At 41.2% G+C, this 19,045-nt stretch overlaps 1 protein-coding gene across 12 annotated transcripts in view; it reads left to right on the plus strand.

The window, feature by feature from the left end:
* Positions 1-19,045, plus strand: part of ULK4 (unc-51 like kinase 4) — a 367,782-nt gene that overhangs the window by 18,007 nt on the left and 330,730 nt on the right. For all 12 annotated transcript variants that reach the window (XR_014792296.1, XR_014792295.1, XR_014792297.1 and 9 more), the window contains exons 13-16: positions 1,006-1,107; positions 2,394-2,454; positions 17,090-17,271; positions 18,046-18,092. Coding sequence is in view for 9 of the 12 variants with exons in the window: in XM_084858057.1 (XP_084714183.1) it covers positions 1,006-1,107; positions 2,394-2,454; positions 17,090-17,271; positions 18,046-18,092 (392 nt within the window). In the remaining 3 variants the exon portion in view is untranslated. The remainder of the gene's footprint in view (positions 1-1,005; positions 1,108-2,393; positions 2,455-17,089; positions 17,272-18,045; positions 18,093-19,045) is intronic.

The following is a 19,045-nucleotide window of genomic DNA, read 5'->3' on the forward strand; positions in this document are numbered from 1 at the left end:
GAGTTTTAGCGGGTTACATCTGAGTGGTTTTTATTCTATATTGTCTTTACATGGTAAGAAACATGTAATAGTGTAAGATCATGATTTTCTAGTAGACAAATATGGATTAGAAAATGGTGAACACTAGTTTAAATTTTAGCTTTCTTATTTATACTGCTTTAATGCATAGGCCCTAAGGTACTTAAGGCCACAATCCTATGCATGTTTAGACGGAAAAAGTCCTGTAACTCCCAGCATTCCCAGCCAGCCATGCCGGGAGCTGTAAGACTTTTTTCCTTCTAAAAATGCATAATATTGCACACTAAGAAAACCTTTCTAGATGATGTAATGCATTACATTGTCATGTGTCAGGGATCAATATTATCACTTCTGGAAACTGAAATGAATTACACTGACTGTGTTAATAACATTTCTCTCCCCTCCCCCTTTTCCAGAATTATTCCTAGATTGGTGTTATATGGACACCTTTCAAGTTTGTTTCTTAGACATCTCACTGCTTATAATAGAAAGTTTTCAAAATGCTTAATGACCAATAATTACTTTCCATTATTGGAATATAAACAGGAATGTTAATAACTTGAGATATTAACTGCGAATGGAACCTACATGGAGTATTGCTACAACATTTTACAGTTGGGAAGGAATAAATATGAAATGAATTGTTTTCCAAGTGGGTGGGAGCAATAGAAATATTTCTAGGGCAGAAGCTGTTAAGGAAGAGTGTGAGAACCTGCTTCATAGAAGGTAGAAGTGACTGCAAGGTTGTGGGGAAGCACTATTCCCAATGTATATATTCAGAGGGTGAAGCCTAAAATTGCTTCTTGTCAGAGGGGTAGTAATTTTTATTTCTTTGTGGCCTGGCATGGAAAGCCCTCCTATTTCTAAGATGTGCCATGAATAGAGTACTTTGTAATAATAAATGCAGGAGTTGTATAATATCTGCTGTGTTCAAGTAAAAATATTAGATGGAGAAGTTTATTATAAATATTTTTTCTTGTATTATAGGATAAAAACATACACTGCAGTCAAGATATGGAGTCCAAAGTGAAAGAGCTTATCTACACAGAGTTTGACCTTATTGTGACTCCAATTATTGACAATCCAAAGGTACTACAAAAACTTTCCACACACAACACTCCTAAATAATATGTTCAATAATGTATATTATGTTGTGCAATTTTTTGTGCTGCACTGATAAATCTTTAGCTAATACTTCCACCTAGTGTCCATACCTGGTTACTGCAGTTTTATGTGAATCTTTCGCTACTAGGATGGGCAATTATTTTACCAACTGATAGTACCTCAATTTAATAGAAGCCTCTACAGTTTGTGCTCTTTTAAACTTCTTTTGGGAGTATTCTGAGTGTGCTCACAATATGCTCTTGTGTCTCGTGGAATCAATTAAATGTGTTAAGATCTTGAGCTCTGAATGTTGTGGTCTTGCGTAACCATCATCATACCTTTTTGCATTTGTGGAACTTATTCCATATTATCTTCACATCAGAACTGCAAGGTAGATTTGTGTGGGACACCCTGATTTGCACAGGGATTTGTACTCAGACTGTAGTACTCAGTCCTACATTCTACCACACCACAATATTATCATGAAAGTGATAAAGGGAAGTTGACATAATTCATGATCATCTTTATCCTACTGTTCTCCAAGAATGTGTAGTACTGACTAGTGGTAGCAGGTGCTTTTGACCTGAAGGCAACCTTGGTTTAAATATATTAACATTAAGTGTGATGTTATTAGCAGTCACAATGTTAATATGGCCATGATCTAAAGAACTGGTTTTGCAAGCCAAAGGAAGCTTTGGGCTTGTGTTTTTCAAACAGTTCTCCAAGTTGCGTGGCAATCTGCTTTTGAAACAGAGAGGTTTCAACATCAGATTGTAATATGGCATGGGGATCAGCTGTTCGAAGCATATTCTAAGGAGCTGTAATAATCTATTGAATTGGTGTATGTATTTTATATGCTAGCACAGTGAAAAATAAAATATAATGAGCATTCAGTATAGTCAGCTCTATTTACCTGAATACCCAGGGAATACCTAATACATCTGACCAATTAAAAGTTCAGAAAATGGATATTCTTTTTAGCTAGTTACATTAATATTTTAGTATAAAGAGAGAGATTGAATCTAATAATCAGGAAGGTATGATAAATGTGGTTTGGATAATGTCGGTTTTACTGTAATTGTAAATCACCACAGGTTTACTTTGCTATCTTGTTCAGTGACTTCCTGCTGGTCAGTATGTTTTGTGGTTTTATGGTTGAAATATTGACAGCTATTATGGTAGAAAGTATTGTGTTTGAGAATAGGTATATATTTTACACCTGGTCAATGCTCAGAATTGCCTCAAATTAACCAATTCCTTTTTCCTCTCAGATAGTGAAGCAAGTGCCAGTGAGGTTTGACATGAAAAATTTACATATACCAGCGCATTCAGGTACAGTCTGGTGAAGTAGTTATAAACAATATGCACTTTAAAATGGCAGATTATTTTTAAATACTAACTAATGCCTTAGTATCCATGTGTCTATTTTATTTACTTCTAACTCACAGATGCTAATATATCAGATGCATGATCAAGCAGGAAGGGATAACTGCTCTGATAGTCATTTTAAATTATGATGAAGATATTTATGAGCTCATGGGGTATGTTTTACTACAGATATCGATTGGCATCCTGTGGTGTTTCTGCTGTGTCAATGGACAAAGTCAGAATATAGGCTAGCAGAAATCAGTTTTTACATTGCATTCACTGAACTAACATGCCACTCCTATACTTCTCTACTCAGAAGCAAGTCCCATTGAGTTCAATGGGCTTCATCCCAGAGAACTGTGTACAGGATTGTAGCTTAAGTTGCTTATCATATGCAACTTTACTTCCCATTGTGCTCAGTGGGACGTACTCCCTAGTATGTATGTATGTATGTATTATGTTTCTGTACCACCCAATAGCTGAAGCTCTTTGGGCAGTTCACAACAATTAAGTGCGCGGTTATGCTTCAGTATAGCCTACATATTGTCTTGTTTCCTAATATTACTTTTATCCTTTCGACTTCCCCAGTATCAGTGGTATCAACAATCCATATCCCTGTTCCTTGGTGCCTTTCCTAGGTCAGTCTGTTATGTATTTGGGGGAGGGGGGGCTGTGGGTTAGTTATCGTTTTGAACCTTGGCAGCTCCTGTAGAGTTGGGTGTAGCAGAATGGGATGAAGCTTCTGCTAAGTTCTTCAGTTCTGTGTGTGATAAATAAAGGACAGTTGTGTTTGAGACCTGCTGAGCTGTACAGTCATTCCCTCTACATATACAACAGTTTGTGGCGATGAGGATGGCATACTGAGAGCTATCCAGGCAGCAAGGACTGTGAATCCAATGAATACAGCTAACTGGTAAGCAGTCAGTCAGCTAGGCCCACTTAAGAACTTGAGCAACTCCTGTTTTTTTTTTTTAAAAGAGAATTAAAATCAAAATGGCTGCTTTTGGACATCTCGAAGAGTTTGATGTTAGTCAACCTGCTTCCTGGGATTCTTATACAGAACGGCCTTCATTCTGTCTGGAAGCAAATAAGATAGCTAATGCTGAACAAAGCGAGCTGTGCTCTTAACTGTTAGTGGGCCACAGACATTTGCCCTAATAAGATCCCTCATTGCTCCTGCCTCATCCAAAACTAAGACATTTGATGAACTTTTAGGTTTGTTGAAGATTCACCAAATCCTCCAGTTATTGTGCAGAGATTTAAATTTCACAAATGAATGCAGCAACCTGGAGAGGGTATTGCCACTTGTATTGCAGAACTGCGTCATCTTTCTCAACACTGCTACTTTGGGGATTTTCTAGAGGATATGTTGAGGAATCACCTTGTCTGTTGGGTTTATGATGAAGCAGTATAACGAAGCCTCCTGTCCGAGCCAAACTTGATAATTGCAATGGCTCAAGAAAAGCCATTAGCCAGTGAGACTGCATCACTATATGTCACAGAACTTGAGTGATGCAGATTATCTAAATGCCATCTGGAGCAAGTAGGCTGAGTATTCTGGGCAGCAAAGTCAACAGAACTCAAGAAATGCACCCTCCATAAAATCTGCAGATAGGCCCTGGCTTACCTGTTCCTGCTCAGGCTGTGGAGGACCACATCAGCACTCTCTGTGCAGATTCAAGTATGCTGAGTGCAGGTTTTGCAAGAAGAAGGATCACCTTGAGCGAGTCTGCCATTCAAAATCTGTCAGCACAAGGCCAGGGAACTGTAGCAAAGAGTCACTCTACCTAGCATCTCATGGGGTTGATTATCCACAGGGTGATGAAATGCAACAGCTATATCGGATTCAGAAGGTCTGTGGCAAGGAACCTCATGATTCTGTGTTGTATTAATCAATGGCTGGAAGTGCAAAATGGAAGTGGATTCATGGTCTGAGGTATCCATAATTAACAGAGACACCTTTAAGCACATACTTTCTGGGACCCTTGCGCCAAAGGGTCCATTATGCATTCTGTGTGATTACAATGCAAAGAAGGTTGATACTGTTGGATGCCGCGCTGTAGGGGTACAGTATGGTTCTTTCCAAGGGAAGTGTCCACTTATAATTGTGAAGGGGCAGAGGCAAAACCTCTTGGGGAGAAACTGGTTCTCATCAATAGAGATTAGCATTCAAGGAATGCACGCCCTTACTACAGGTCAGCTTGCAGCAATTGTTAATAAATTTCCAAGGGTATTTTCTGAGGAATTGGGATAATACAAAGGGAAGCCAGTGTCACTCCATCTGGATCCATCTGTTGCACCAATTTGAATGAAAGTCAGGAATGTGCCTTTTGCATTGTGGGAAAAACTTGAAGAAGAGCTTGAGCATCTCATAAAGCAAAGTGTGCTAGAACCAGTTACACAGATCCTGTGGGCTACACCCATTGTGCCAGTATTAAAGCCTAATGGGAAGATGAGACTGTGAGGATTACAAGTGCACTGTGAATAAGGCACTTAAGCAGCATCCATACCCAGTGCCTGCTGTCAATCAACTCCTTGCTGTTCTTGGTGGAGGGAAAGTCTTTGCAAAACTGGATCTGGCCCAAGCATATCAACAGTTGGTCGTTGATGATGCTACAGCAGGTGCCCAAACAATAATCACTCATCGAGGGGCATTCCAAGTAAAATGTCTGCAATTCGGAATTTCTGTGGCCTCTGGACTGTTCCAACAATTCATGGAAACCCTCCTTTCTGGAATTCCAGGTGTTGTGCTGTATTTTGATGATGTCCTGCATGGGATCAACAGAGGAAGAACTTGCTGAACAACTTCAAGAAGTCCTACATTGTTTTGACACATCCAGCATTCATGTAAAAAAGGAGAAATGTGAAATTGGAACCTCCACCATAACGTTTTTGGGCTATCGTATTGATGCTTCTGGCATTCATCCCACTGACAAAAAGATACATGCATTTCATGATGCACCTGCTCCAAAAACAAAGCAGGAACTTCAAGCCTTCTTGGGACTTCTCAGTTTCTACCCTTTGTTTCTTCCACAAAAAGCTACCATTGCTGAGCCACGGCATCACTTGCTGGAAAAAGGAGTTCCATGGAAATGGACCAGCCAGCATGAGAATGCTTTCCAGAATGTCAAACACCTGTTGAGTTCAAATTCTGTGCTTGTACATTATGATGGAAAAACCTGCTAATCCTTACTACTGATGCTTCTTCTTACGGGGCTGGTGCTGTGCTAAGCCACAAATTCCCAGATGGTACAGAGGCACCAATAGCTTATTATTCAAGGACTATGTCATCCACTGAAAGAACTTTGCACAAATTGACACAGAAGCCTTGGCTGTTATTGCAGGAGTCAAAAAGTTCCACAACTATCTCTATGGCCATGCTTTTGAAATATGCATGGACCACAAACCTCTTTTAGGAATCTTCGCTCCTGGTAAGCCCACTCTCTGCATACTATCACCTTATATGCAGCGCTGGAGCTTTCTGCTCAATGCTTATGATTATACACTTGTCTACAAACCAGGAAAGGCAATAGCTAATGCCAATGGATTGAGTCGGGTACCACTTCAAATTCCAGATTTTGTTGTAGCTCCTCCACTGGAAGTCATGATGCTAGAAGCCCTTCCTGACCCACCTCTTCAGGCTGATCAAATTGCTAGGCTGACTGCACAAGATCCTGTACTGGCTTGTGTTTTAAACTGGCTAGGGAGGGGATGGCCAGATGAGGAACTGCCAGAGGAATTTAAGCCATTCAAATGCCTCAGCATGAGATGTCTGCCCGTAAGGGATGTCTGCTATGGGGAAACCGTGTTATTCTAGATAAGAGTCATCAAACTATCTTGATCACACTGCCTGCAGCTCATCCAGGGGTCGTTTGTATGAAAGCATTGGCCAGAAACTATGTCTAGTGGTGTCCTGCTCTAGAGCAAGTCTTGGCTGTTTGCAAGCGAGTACAGGGAGCGACTCTTACGAGTCCCCTGGACTGCAAGGAGGTCAAATCAGTCCATCCTAAAGGAAATCAACCCTGACTGCTCATTGGAAGGACAGATACTGAAGCTGAAGCTCAAATATTTTGGCCACCTAATGCGAAGAGAAAACTCTCTGGAAAAGTCCCTGATGCTGGGAAAGACTGAAGGCAAAAGGAGAAAGGGACGGCAGAGGATGAGATGGTTAGATAGCATCGCCGATGCAATGAATATGAACTTGAGCACACTCCGGGAGAGAGCGCAGGACAGGAAGGCCTGGCGTGCTATGGTCCATGGGGTCACGAAGAGTCGGACACGACTGAACGACTGAACAACTACAACAACTACAGGGAGTGAGGCAATAGAGTCGTCGAGTTGGCAAACAAATGGTCAAGCACACAGGTTTCAGTACAAGGCGTTTTAAGCTAAGACGGGAGTGGTCAACAATCCAGGCAGAGATCAGGACACCGGCAATCAGTCAGGCAGCAAGGAGCAAGCAGCAGTGGGAGTAGTCAAGGTAACAGGCAAGAGGTCAAAAACATTAAAGCAGTCAGGTATGTTACGTAGTCCAGAAGCAGGGTCGTTGAGCAGTCCAGGAGGTCAGGAACCAGTACGTCAGACACAGGGCACGATACAGGAGGAAGGGCACACGGCAGAGGCTAGAAGGACGAAGTTGTTCCAACACTGGCTGGGTTTCCAGTGCAGGCTTTTAAGCTCCAAGCCAGCCAGACCCTACCCAGAGTCAGCTGTAGCAATCTGGGCTCCCTTCCCAGAGCCTACTCCTGAGGAGTCTCTTCCTTCTGAGGAGACCTCTTCTGCAGGCGAGCACTCCTTTGGACAGCAGCCCTGCTAGCCTTCCTCTTGAGGCAACAATGCTCCTGGGGATCAGAGGGTGGCCCAGCCTCTGCCTCAGAGGCAGAGTTCCTCTCTCCTGACCTGGATGGTCTGGCAGCCACTTCCCCCGAGGGTTCAGGCTCCTATGGGGCTGGTGGCAGTCCCTGGACTGGGGTATCCTGGGCTTCTGGGATCTCCAGCTCCTCCTCTGAGGAGGACTTCTCCAGTTGGGGCATGACAGGTGGCCAGCTATTGACTCAGGTATTGAAAACACTGTAAATGAGTGCAGTATTTGTCAAGTCACTAGGCACAGTCCACCAAGAGCACCTGTCTTTCCATGGGAAGTAACCAAGAAGCCTTGGTCAAAAACCCACATTGATTTTGCAGGACCATTTCAAGGAAAAAAACGTCTTGGTTGTGGTAGATCCTTACTCGTAGTAGCTTGAAGTAGGCTTAGTACCATCACAAGCAGCTGCTGCAACAATCATAGCACTGCTCCACTTATTTGCAACGCATGGATTGCCTGATACTATAGTCTCAGTCAATGGAACTGCTTTTACATCTGCTGAAGGTTTATCTGGAACTGATGTATTCCTTTCAGTGCTGGTTGACGCACCAGAACCACTAAGTGATGGGAGCAATACTCCTTCCTTACCTACAGCAGTTACTGAAAAAAAGTCATCTGAGCAATCTACACCTACTAGTCGAGTGCAGAGACTGTGCTGTGAAAGGGTACCTCCTTGTTTGTTGAAAGACTATGATAGCTAAGGGCGGGGGGGGGGAATGTTATGTATTTGCCGGGGGGGAGGGACTGTGGGTTAGTTATTGTTTTGAACCTTGGCAGGTCGTGTAGATTTGGGAGTAGCAGCAGTGGGTGGAGCTTCTGCTAAGTTCTGCAGTTCTGTGTATGATAAATAAAGGACAGTTGTTTTTGAGGCCTGCTGAGTAGTATGGTCATTCCCTCTACGCATACAACACAGTCCACACAGTTTTCAAATCTAGGAAGCCAGTTCTCCCATAGCCTAAGGTGTCAATATTCCCTTCAGACCCATTTCTGTCACTTTCTTCTTCAAGATGCAAGTGAATTCTTCTGGGCTGAGGGGTCTTAGTAATTGTGATTCTCGGTGCTTCTGGGTTCTGGGCCAAGCCCTTCTTGCAACTAGTTTATGGATTTCCAGTGATGTGGGGCAGAAGATTTCTCAAAATGGAAATTTTTCTAGTTCTTTATTTTTCCATGGAAAATTTTCAGTTTCATAAATTCATTAGTAAAAATGAATGTATGCGAATTGCGAATACAGTATTAGGCACGCTTGGCAGTTTCAAGGCTGTATTTAATGTTTTTAGGTGATCATCCCTCGCGTACATATATGTAATTGAAATACATATATGTCTCAGAGCAAAATAGTACTAATACATAGTGACAATGAAACTGAAGGTGCCCAAACAACTTTAGTGGCAGAGAGTTGAACTCTGTTGAAATAGAAGGGTGGCTATCCTGCACACTTCTTGAGGTTGCCAAAATAAATTAGTTTGTCACCAGTTTTCAGTACTTTCTTTTTTCATTAAATTTAAATAATGTAAAGGAAGTATTCCCTTACAGTGCTATTGTCTTTAATTTTTTAGAAGTAGTCCAATAAAAATGTCTTCATAATGTAATTTAAATCACATTAAGTGTGCCGTAATTTTTTTCCTCAGATATTTCAAGTCAAATACTTGTGGTGTACTGGGACAAAAAAAATGGGGTACTTTTTAAAGCTTTGTTTACTAAATGCAAGTAAAATAAACATGCTAAATTAGATCTCTCTGGGTACGGGCCTACAATTCCCATCAGCGCTAGCCAATGGTGAGGGATGATGTGAACTGTAGGCCAAAATATCTGGAGGGTCACAAGTTGCCCACTCCTGCCTAAATTATCAGAGTATTTTCTGCTACAAACTGAATAAATTCCTACGCATTGGAAATTTTTCTGGAAAACCCACATCATTGTGGATTTCTGTGTGCTTTCAGTCTGGTACATTGCTTAGCCTTCTGGACACTGGGGTCCCCCCCCTATGCCTTATTCCCCACACCCCTGGTATTGTTTTCCACAGGGACATACCTCCCTGACACAATCCCCTTTTAATGGCTGTTCTCCAACAGTTATGGGTCAGGTGACCCTGTCACACAACACTATGTCCTATAAACCTATAAGAATAACTTGTTCACAATTAATGGCATTGTGGCATGTAGTCTAAAAGGCAACAAAGGGTATGTGATTATTGAAAGCCAAATAAATTCCATAAAATGGTTATGCTAGTGCAAGATCTTCAGCTGTTTCTAGAAATGGGGCTATTTTGTGTAAAATCTAGTTCAGTAATCCTGCTTATTTATTTAATGCATTTTAAGTCTGCTCTTCAGCCAAAAAGGCTTCAGAGACACTTACAAAAACAGATATAAGACATTCTCTACCCACAGGCTTACAATCTAAAAGACATGCTACAAAAGGAAAAGGGATTGCTAGGAAGAACGCACAGTCAGGGACTAGATTCTTAGTTACAAAATTCAACAAGTCATGAGGCTGGATTCAAAGACAGTTGAAAGGTTGCTCTTCCTCTCTTTCTGATGGCCTCAACGGTGGCAGTTGGTAGCTTGAGGGAAGGTAGCACTCAGCTGGAGGTGTGCCTGGCTGTTGCTTCCTCTCCCTTTGATGATCTCAGCAGTCCACCTATATGAAGTGGGTGATGCTTTTTATTTCTGTATTAAAATTATAATATGCAGTATAAAAATATTTAAAGCTATATAGATTATGTAATATATATTTGTACATAGTTTGCTGGAATATTTCCATAAACTTTATTTTTTCTGAGAAGATGCACTACTTTTGGATCCATTTCTTCCTGACACACCTTTTTGGGGATTTCTCCCAAGCATCCCTGGAAAACCTCTCACAAGTGTGGAGTATTGAGAACAATATAGGAACTGCAGACCCATATGAGTTTAGGAAGCTTCCTGAACTTATGGTTGTCTGTTATCCCTATGCATTTTGGTGATAATTCCAGTGATCCAATTCTACATGGCAGTAAGATAAGTGAGAAAAAATGCAGAATGGTGAGTCCAAGCTAGATATAAGCCCATGATTCCTATAAATGCCCATATGATTTAGATATATAAAACCACTTAACCCTCTTTTAGCCAGGAAGCTTGATCCCAGGTTTTCCAGGTGCTTAATATTCCATACAAATTAAAAATCAACACAATTCCCTGCCAGTGGTCTATAGCAGGGATGGGGAACCTCTGGTCTGTGAGCCAATCCCACCTGGAAGGCTCTCTCATTTGTCTTGCAAAACCTTTGCAGGTGGACATGCCCCCTTTTAAAACCCTGGTTTGTATCCATTGTTAGTCCTACTTAAAGTAGACGCATTAAAATGAATGGGACTTAAATTAGACTAACTTTGGATAGAGCCCCCTTCCCCCTCTTACCTTTGATCTGTCCTTCCCCCTGATCACTTGCTGCTTTTCCCTGCAGGGGAAAGGGGGCATGGCCTAGGGAGAAAGCTGCTAAATGATTCATTCCTGCTTACTTATGCTTACTTGTGAGCAGACATGCAGAAGCTTTGTATTTTGGATGCTATTTGAAAGTGTTGCTGAGTGATTCAGTCCTGCTTACTTCTGAGTAGATATGCAGAGGCCCCACCCACAGATGAAATGTCCCTTAGACCTTTTCCAATTTGCAGTTTGGCACTTGAACAGAAAAAGGTTCCCCACAAAGCAACAGTCAAACAAAACAAGATACAAATGGATGGGATTCAGATTGAGGAGGGGAATGACTAATTCAGTTTTAAAAAAAATTGAAGAATGAATTGTGTGTTAATTGAAATTCAACTTGCATAAATGCCTGCTAGAGTGAACAGATGTCCATTTGATTTATAATGAATCAGGGTTGTACCCTTAATTTGACTGTAAAGGTTTTGCAAATGGATTTTTGATCCTAAGGTGGCATTTCAGTTTCCAGACCATGATTTTGGAGGATGAGTAACGAGCTGTGTGCTCATGCTATCTCCTTCTCTCATGTGCTCAGTTTAATAATTTCTTCATTTGATCAAACCATACTTGGCTATTACGTCCAAACTGGCAAAATATAGTTTGAGTGAGACCTCCAAACCAGGATTTGCAAACCATGGCTACAAGCTATGGTATGATCAAACAAGGAAATTATCCATTAAGCTAAGTGCATGAGGGGGAGGAGGGACTATACAACATAGTTTGGAGGATTGGAGACAGGCTACATTCAGATATAGTAGCTGTTGAATATCACAGCTGAGATTCCTAACAAGATGCTGACTCATCAGATTCCAGTGATTCTGGGGTTTCATATTTAGTAGCAGAGGGCTGGGTTATGTATGTGTCTCCTCTGTCCTTTTTTATAGTTATATATTAAAACCGAATATCTAGACTCAATGACCTGATTCGCATGTGATGGGCAACTGTTGGTTAACTAACCCACAAGTTGCCAGTATCCAGTGGAAGCAAGAGGGGAAGAGACGTGGTATAGCCCATTCTTTACTTGCAGAAGGTCCCAGGTTCAGTCCCCGGCTTCTCCAGGTTAGGGCTGGAAAAACTCCTGCCTGAAATGATGCAGGGCCATTGCCAGTCAGTGTCGACAGTACTGGGCTAGATAGACCAATGGTCTGACTCAGGGGCATTGCTAGGTTCTTAAAAGATCCAGGGCACAGGCCCATAACACAAATTTGCACGCCTATATCTAAGTGCATGTCTAATATATATGTGTGTGGTGTGTGCATGCAGTGTGCTTGCAGGTGTGTATAGATTACATACATACATAAGAAATGTGCACTGACCCCCCACCCTACTTCAACTCAGACCTCGATTCAGCATTTTGGAAAACATCCCACTTCTGCTCTGGCCAATTTGTAGTCAGACCACTTCAGCTCAGCACCAGACCTGAGTCAAGGTTTGGAAAAATGTGTCTTTATGCTTCCTGTTGACTCCCATGGGAAATTAGAAAAAAACTGTAACTTTTTTTCTCTTGGTCAGAACTGGATGATAATTTCAGGCATAATAGCCCTCTAGCAGGGGATTACACCTGCCCAATGTCAGAAAAATAAGTGCATGGTTTATATTTTTATTTTCTTTTAAAGGGAACTGCCAATAACATTTTAATTCCTTGGAAGAATTGGATAAAAATTTCAGGATTCATTGCCCCATCAGAGGAGATCCTGTCTGCCAACTTTCAGATTGCTAGCCACAAGGTTTTTTGTGTAAGGGTGGCCTTGACATTTTGAGGTCTCCAAAAAAGGACATACTTATCACCCTATGTTCCTTGTGGACCATTGTTCTGAAAATTACAGACAGCCTACAGTTGTCCCTAAGTAAGAAACCAGCAAAGTTTCAGAAGGATAGGTGCAGCAGTTCATGTGGAAGGGGAGTTCTCCAGTTTGGGGGAGGGAGTGATTTGCTTTCCCTTCCATTCACCCCTTCCCCGATATTTTTTGGGTAAATTTGTATGAAAATGTACTGGTCATTAGAGATGTCCCCCAGGCAAGAAACCTGCAAAGTTTCTGAAGGATATACATGCAGTCTAATTTAGAATTACTACAATTTATATTTCACCAGTGTCTGCAGCAGGAGAACATGGGTGGGAAGGTGCTATTGCACTGATGTCCTGCTTGTGGGTTTCCTATGGGCATCTGGTTGGCCACTGTGTGAACAGAATGCTGGACTAGATGGACCTTGGTCTGCTGCACCACGGCTCTTCTTATGTTCTTAAATAGAGAGTGCCTCTGAGCATGTGCAGAATGTTTTTCTTCCACCACTGAGCACTTACATTCTCCCTCTACCACTTGCTTACATTCTCCCCCTACCAATTCTATTCCCCTCCATGCAACTATCCCTCCTCATCCTACCATCCTTCAGCAACTCTTCATAAAAACAGATGTCTTGTTTTGTGCAACTCCTCTCTACCTCCTCCTTGTTATGCACAAGCTCTCATTGTATCTTCGCATACCTTCATTTGTGCCAAGACTTCATCAGGATTCAGCCAATGAGTCTGTTTTCAAAACTAAGGCTAAGTTATGGAGAAACTCTGAGCATGTACTAAGTGCCTTTCCCTCAACACTGAAGCTAGAGTTCATGCAAAAAAAACCCCAAACTCACAAATAACAAAACATTCATAGGATTGAGCTGAAAGGGTAGTCAGTTCATTAGATGGAATTGGGTAGGCACTGTATTAAGCTTGCAGTACAATGCTCACGACTCAGGACTAATTTATGAGTAAACATGCAGAACATCAAGGTGCAAACCTCCCTGCAAAAGTAACTTGTGCTGGAATCCTGTGCACCCTTTCCTGAGGATAAGCCTCATTAAACATAATGGGACTTCTCAGTAGGCATACACAGGATTGCATAAATTAGCAATATTTATCTCCCCTTCACTTAAAAAACAAACCAAAGACTCAGGAACATGGGAAGCTGCCTTATACTGAGTCAGACCCTGGGTCCATCTAGCCCAGAATTGTTGACACTGACTGGCAGCAGCAGCTCTTCAAAGTTTCAGGCAGGATTCTTTCGTAGCCGTACTTGGAGATGCTGGGGATTGAACCTGGGATCTTCTGCATGCCAAGCAGGTGCTCTGCCACTGAGCTACAGCCCTTCCTATTGCTGGATAATGGCTACTGACAAACAAAACAGCCCCAGATTTGTTTCTCTGCAACCATGTGAACCCACTCTTCTCAGAGACTTGAGTGAGGAGAAGGAGAAAAACCAGCCCTCTTGTCTGTTTGTATAAAGTCAAATACCGTTCAGAGCTTTTCTTGCCAGCCGAAGAGAATTCTCTTTAAGAATTCCCCAAGATATGCTCTGGGTGGAATAAAGAAGAGAAAGAAAGAACAGGATAGGGGAGGGGAGGGAAGAAGAAAAGAAGAATGGTGTTTGGAAATTCGGGGGGGGGGGGTGAGAGAGAATTCCCTAAGCCAAGTGTCTCCTTTCAGAGAGGTAGTACTTCAGAGGAATTTAGGAGGTTGTGCAGGGTTTGCAAGGATTGCACGTACTTCAATGAACTTTATGAGGTGAGGAGGGCTTTTTCTAGCTTTATTGAAACTGTAGAACCTGTTTAAAAGCCTTAGCAGTTCCTTGATCATGATGCCACATAGTCCTAACCCTCCTTCTGGAATAATTTGAGTTCTACAGCTATTCAGGAGAAATTAAAGTGGAGTGAGAGAAAGAAAGAAGTTTGTGGAGGCTGTTTGGATCCTTTGCTGTACTGAAGCTACTAAACTTCTGCAGAAGCCAAAGGTTCCAGTTTGGGGCAGTAAAATCAGGTGCTGTGTGAAATACCAGTATTTCACATGGAGCTCTTTCTTCCCTTCCTTCTCCCTCTTCAAAATTTCATTGCAGGCAAGCTCCCAACAGTGGGCACGTAAGAGCAGAAAAGAAAAGTAGGGGGAGAGGGGTTTTTTGCACCTCAAAAACAACAACAACCCCAAAACCCTACACCAGAGATTAGGGATAGTGACCTCCTAATGGTCACCTTAAACACCTTCTGATTAGGATCTGTAATCCCCTGGGTGACTTGACAGTTTTTACTTTCTGTTTTGGACTTTGAGAAAAGGAAACTTTACGCATGGCTAGTGCAAAAGCCACTGGACCTAACTGTCTGAAATTTGGCAGGCTCAGTCAGCTCTGTGGGGGCTGCCAGGTCTTCAAATTCCATGTATGTATGTGGAAGCACAAAAAAATTATAGCTCTTTCCTTTGACAGAGTGTCTTGAAAATAGCAAATTGTACCTGTTACTAGCACAAAAGCCACTGAACCTAATTACCTGAAATTTGGCATATTCAATCAGCTCCATGGGGGCTACCAAGCCTCCAAATTTCATGTATCTATCATACAAAGTAAAAATGTTATGGCTGGTTTTGTTTTCCAATTTTTGTTTTCCACTTGCATTGGAAAACTGTTTTTGTTTTCTAATGCAAGTCAATGGGAAAATGTTAAAAAAAAAAACGGCAATTAGGACAGCTCAAAAGATCTGGGGCACAGCTCAAAAAAGATCCTGGGCCCATGCCCAGGTGGGCCTTTCTCTAAAGACGCCCCTGGTCTGATTAATATGATGCAGCTTCTTATGTTCCTACAAGTGTTCTGCCTCTGGTGCACTCCTCACTTCAATGTTCAATTAACCTACAATTGCCTCATTCATAGGTTGCTAGTGTGATGTCTGAACGCAGACACTCTGGGTTGTTTAGGGGTTAAGCAAGCCAGCGTTAACCCAACAACAAATCATAGGTTAACTCTGGCTTAACCCCTAAACAACCCAGGGTGTCTGAGTTTGGACGTCATGCTAACAACATCCAAACGTGAAGATAATAGGTTGTTAATTGAAAACAGAAGCGACAAGTGTGCTGGAAGCTGCTCACTTGCTCCTGCTCGTGCCCAAAAACTCATGGATTAAACAACCCATTGGTTGCTGTGACATGCAAACCAGGTCAATGCTTTGGATCCAGCTTTAGTCATATGTAGAGTAGATCCATCGAAATCAGTGGGACAAGTTAGTCATTACACTGTATGTTGTATTTTATGATTTTAATTGTTGTGAACTGTCCAGAGAGCTTCGACTATTAGGTGGTGTAGAAATGTAATAAACTTAAATCGTATTTATTTTAATGGGTCTACTCTGAGTATGACTAAATCTGGATTCAACCCAATATTTATAACAGGTGGATAACTTGTGGCCCTCCAGAAGTTTTGGCCTATAACTCTCATCAGACCTAGCCAGCATAGCCAATGGTAAAGGATGATGGGAGTTATGGCCCTCCAGATGTTTTGGCCTATAAATTGCCCACTCCTGCTATACACACTTATCTGGGAGTAAGCCCCTTGAACTAAGTGGGACTTATGTTTGAGTAGATATGCATAGGATTACTCTGTAAGTTAATCACACTTCGTTCTCATTGAAATCAGTGCAGCTTAAGTTGGTAACAAGTGACTTTTTCACACTGATGTCAAAGGGACCTATGTGAGACTAAATTAGTCTGGATCCAGCCCAGTGGGGTTTTTTAGTGAGAAACCCATGAGAATAAATATTTGGTCAGGTTATATCCTATGTGAGGAATAAAGGAAAACTGATTGTAAAATAGGTTTTTAGTACAAAATGAAACTATTTATAAAAACAAAAGATAGATCATTATCAGCATGTAGAACTTTCCCCTGTAGAACACTTCCTTAAGTATGATTTAGAAGTATGGTCAAGATTTTCTACTTAGTGGATTTCAGCCAAAAATTTGGGGTTTTGTGAGAATTCAGCTCCTTTCTTTGTTTTGCTTCCTGCCTAAAAGAAAGTGTGGAATAATAGGATATCTTGTTTCATTATATGTTTACCAATAAACATTTTCAAGAGGTGCAGGCAGGGAGAACTATAGCACAATCCAGAGAAAAGTGGCTGTGACTTAACAGCATTTGATTGATTTCAATGGATTCTCTGAATTTTAAAACGTGCTGGTTAGATATTTAAAATCTAATCAGTCCCGTGGTGGTACTTTGGCTGCCTTAGTAACCTCACCCTAATCACTTAATTCCCTAAAAGGGTTAAAGAATATATACTTTCCATAGAATATAATATTCACGAATATAAATAGCATTTGTATATAATGAAGAAGCAGTATGTTACTTGATCATTGTTTTAATACAGATTGCTTAATAAGGAAAATAAGAAAATTATATAAAATCTTTAAAAAATATTTCAGTGTTTACACTTGCAAAATGCAGCCACAATAAATCCTTTGAAACTATTTTTGATTTATTTTTCTGTGCAGCTGAGAAACTGTTGATGCTGGAAGAAGCAGAATGGAATGACTTCTTACAACAAGTGTGTCAGCTGACTGGCTCCCCAGAGAAGACTACAGGGGCAGTCAGAATTAAACTGAATTTACTTTGCTACCTCTGCACTGTTGCTGGCAATAAAGAAGTAGCAACTAGGTTAATTGCTACACAGCTAGTAAGTTGTACAGCTTGTCAAGAGCCAACAAGTTGACATACAGCAAGGTCAGCTATATCATGCATTGGTGGCTTCCACTTGTATTTTAAGGAACTAATGCAATTCTATGCATGTTTCCCTGCGAATAAGCCCCAGTGGAACTTACTTCTGAGTAAACATGCATAAGATTGCACTGTAAGAGAAAAAAGTGCACAGAAAGAAGAAAGCAAGGGAATGTTCTGAGTATAATTCTGGATAAAACATTATATACATGGACTGTGAGTTAGGTGAATTATAATGAATTGATAAATTGAAGAAGAAACAGTTACTAAAATACTTTAACACTTTTCTTCTTTGATTATACTTAGACGTGCATGCACCTAGTCAGAAGCACTGTGTATATTCCAGTGCACACATGGTGATCTTGTGGAGGGAGAAGAATTGCAGGTGCAAAAGAATGCACTTACAGAACTGTTTCTCCATAGAAATAGAATTGACTAACTTCATCTAATTGGCCACATTTGGGCAATCATCCAAAGTTTCATAAACTATGGTTTACCAAGCCATGGATGATCATCATTGTTGTGTGCTCCTCCTTCACCTCTCTGCTCCCCAACTCCTGTTGTTCACCAGCGATTAAAATCCATAAATAAAAATATGGCATTTTCTGCAGGGCCTTTGAGTTCTACAAGTAGTTCTATCGCATTAAATATACCAGACTTCTTGGTGGTGGCTTTTTATTCATTAAGAAATTGCAATGAATAATTTGATATCTGGTGTGCTTTCTCATTCCAGTTCCTAGTGCTAATGCAGCAGTTGAGGATAGCTCCAAACTGGGATATGTAAGTAACAAGTAACATCCTATCACTTTGTCTGTTCAAAAATGCGGCTCAATCCTGCTTCTGCTGAGTTCATTCAGAAGAATAAATCATGGAGCCTCTCTGTGCACATCATGCAAAAGATCAGGGAAAGAATATACATTTGCCTTAGACCAGTCTCTGAGTAGGGTAAATTTGCAGTCAAGGCAAGCACTACCACCAGCCCTAGCATACAGAAATCTGGGTATGCAGCACCGTAGGCTCCCACATGTGGTCTGCTTTATTCTGGAGCAAGAATATGATACTGCACACCACAACCCAGCAGTGCCAGATTCCTGTAGCTGACTGTCAATTGAGATGGGTCCAGGGAGGGTTCATTTACTTACTGGAAAACCATGGGTTAATAAATGAACACAGGTAGACTGGTTTACAGTGGTTCCATTGACTAATGGGTTCTATGTGAGACTGTCTATCAACCTCTCCGTATCTCTGTTCAGCTTTCTAGAAAGTAAGTAAAGTTTCCCAGGCCCAACTGGGAGACAGTGGTCTGGTTGTTTACCCCTCTCAGCCTTGGCATCCCTACTTTGCATGCAAAGAGCAGGACTGTGTCCATTTCATTGGGGTGGTTCAGAATTTTAGAAGAAGGTTGTGAATATCTTGTCAGTGCTTGTATGTTTTTCGAGTATTTGGTATGAAAGAGAAGAAAGTACAGATTATTTACAGCAATAGCGGTCCAACTAGTGGTGCAAGTCCTCTTGAAATTAATGGAGATTATGGCAGCAGTGGTTAGTGAAATGTGCTCTGTATAGCAATGTGATATGTCTGGAATATTTTCTCAAGCTGCCCTTAAAACAAGAATATTTTAATGATTCTAGAATTAGTTTGACTTGATAACCTTTACTTATCTAACAGGTTTAATTAGAGCTATTACATAACAAAAAAGTAGGTAGCATCTTTGTTCATTAAGGGCGCAGTCC

This window comes from Heloderma suspectum, chromosome 5 (genome assembly GCF_057233095.1).
Source record: "Heloderma suspectum isolate Gila_16-S chromosome 5, 16-S_ref, whole genome shotgun sequence".
Taxonomy (NCBI): domain Eukaryota; kingdom Metazoa; phylum Chordata; class Lepidosauria; order Squamata; family Helodermatidae; genus Heloderma; species Heloderma suspectum.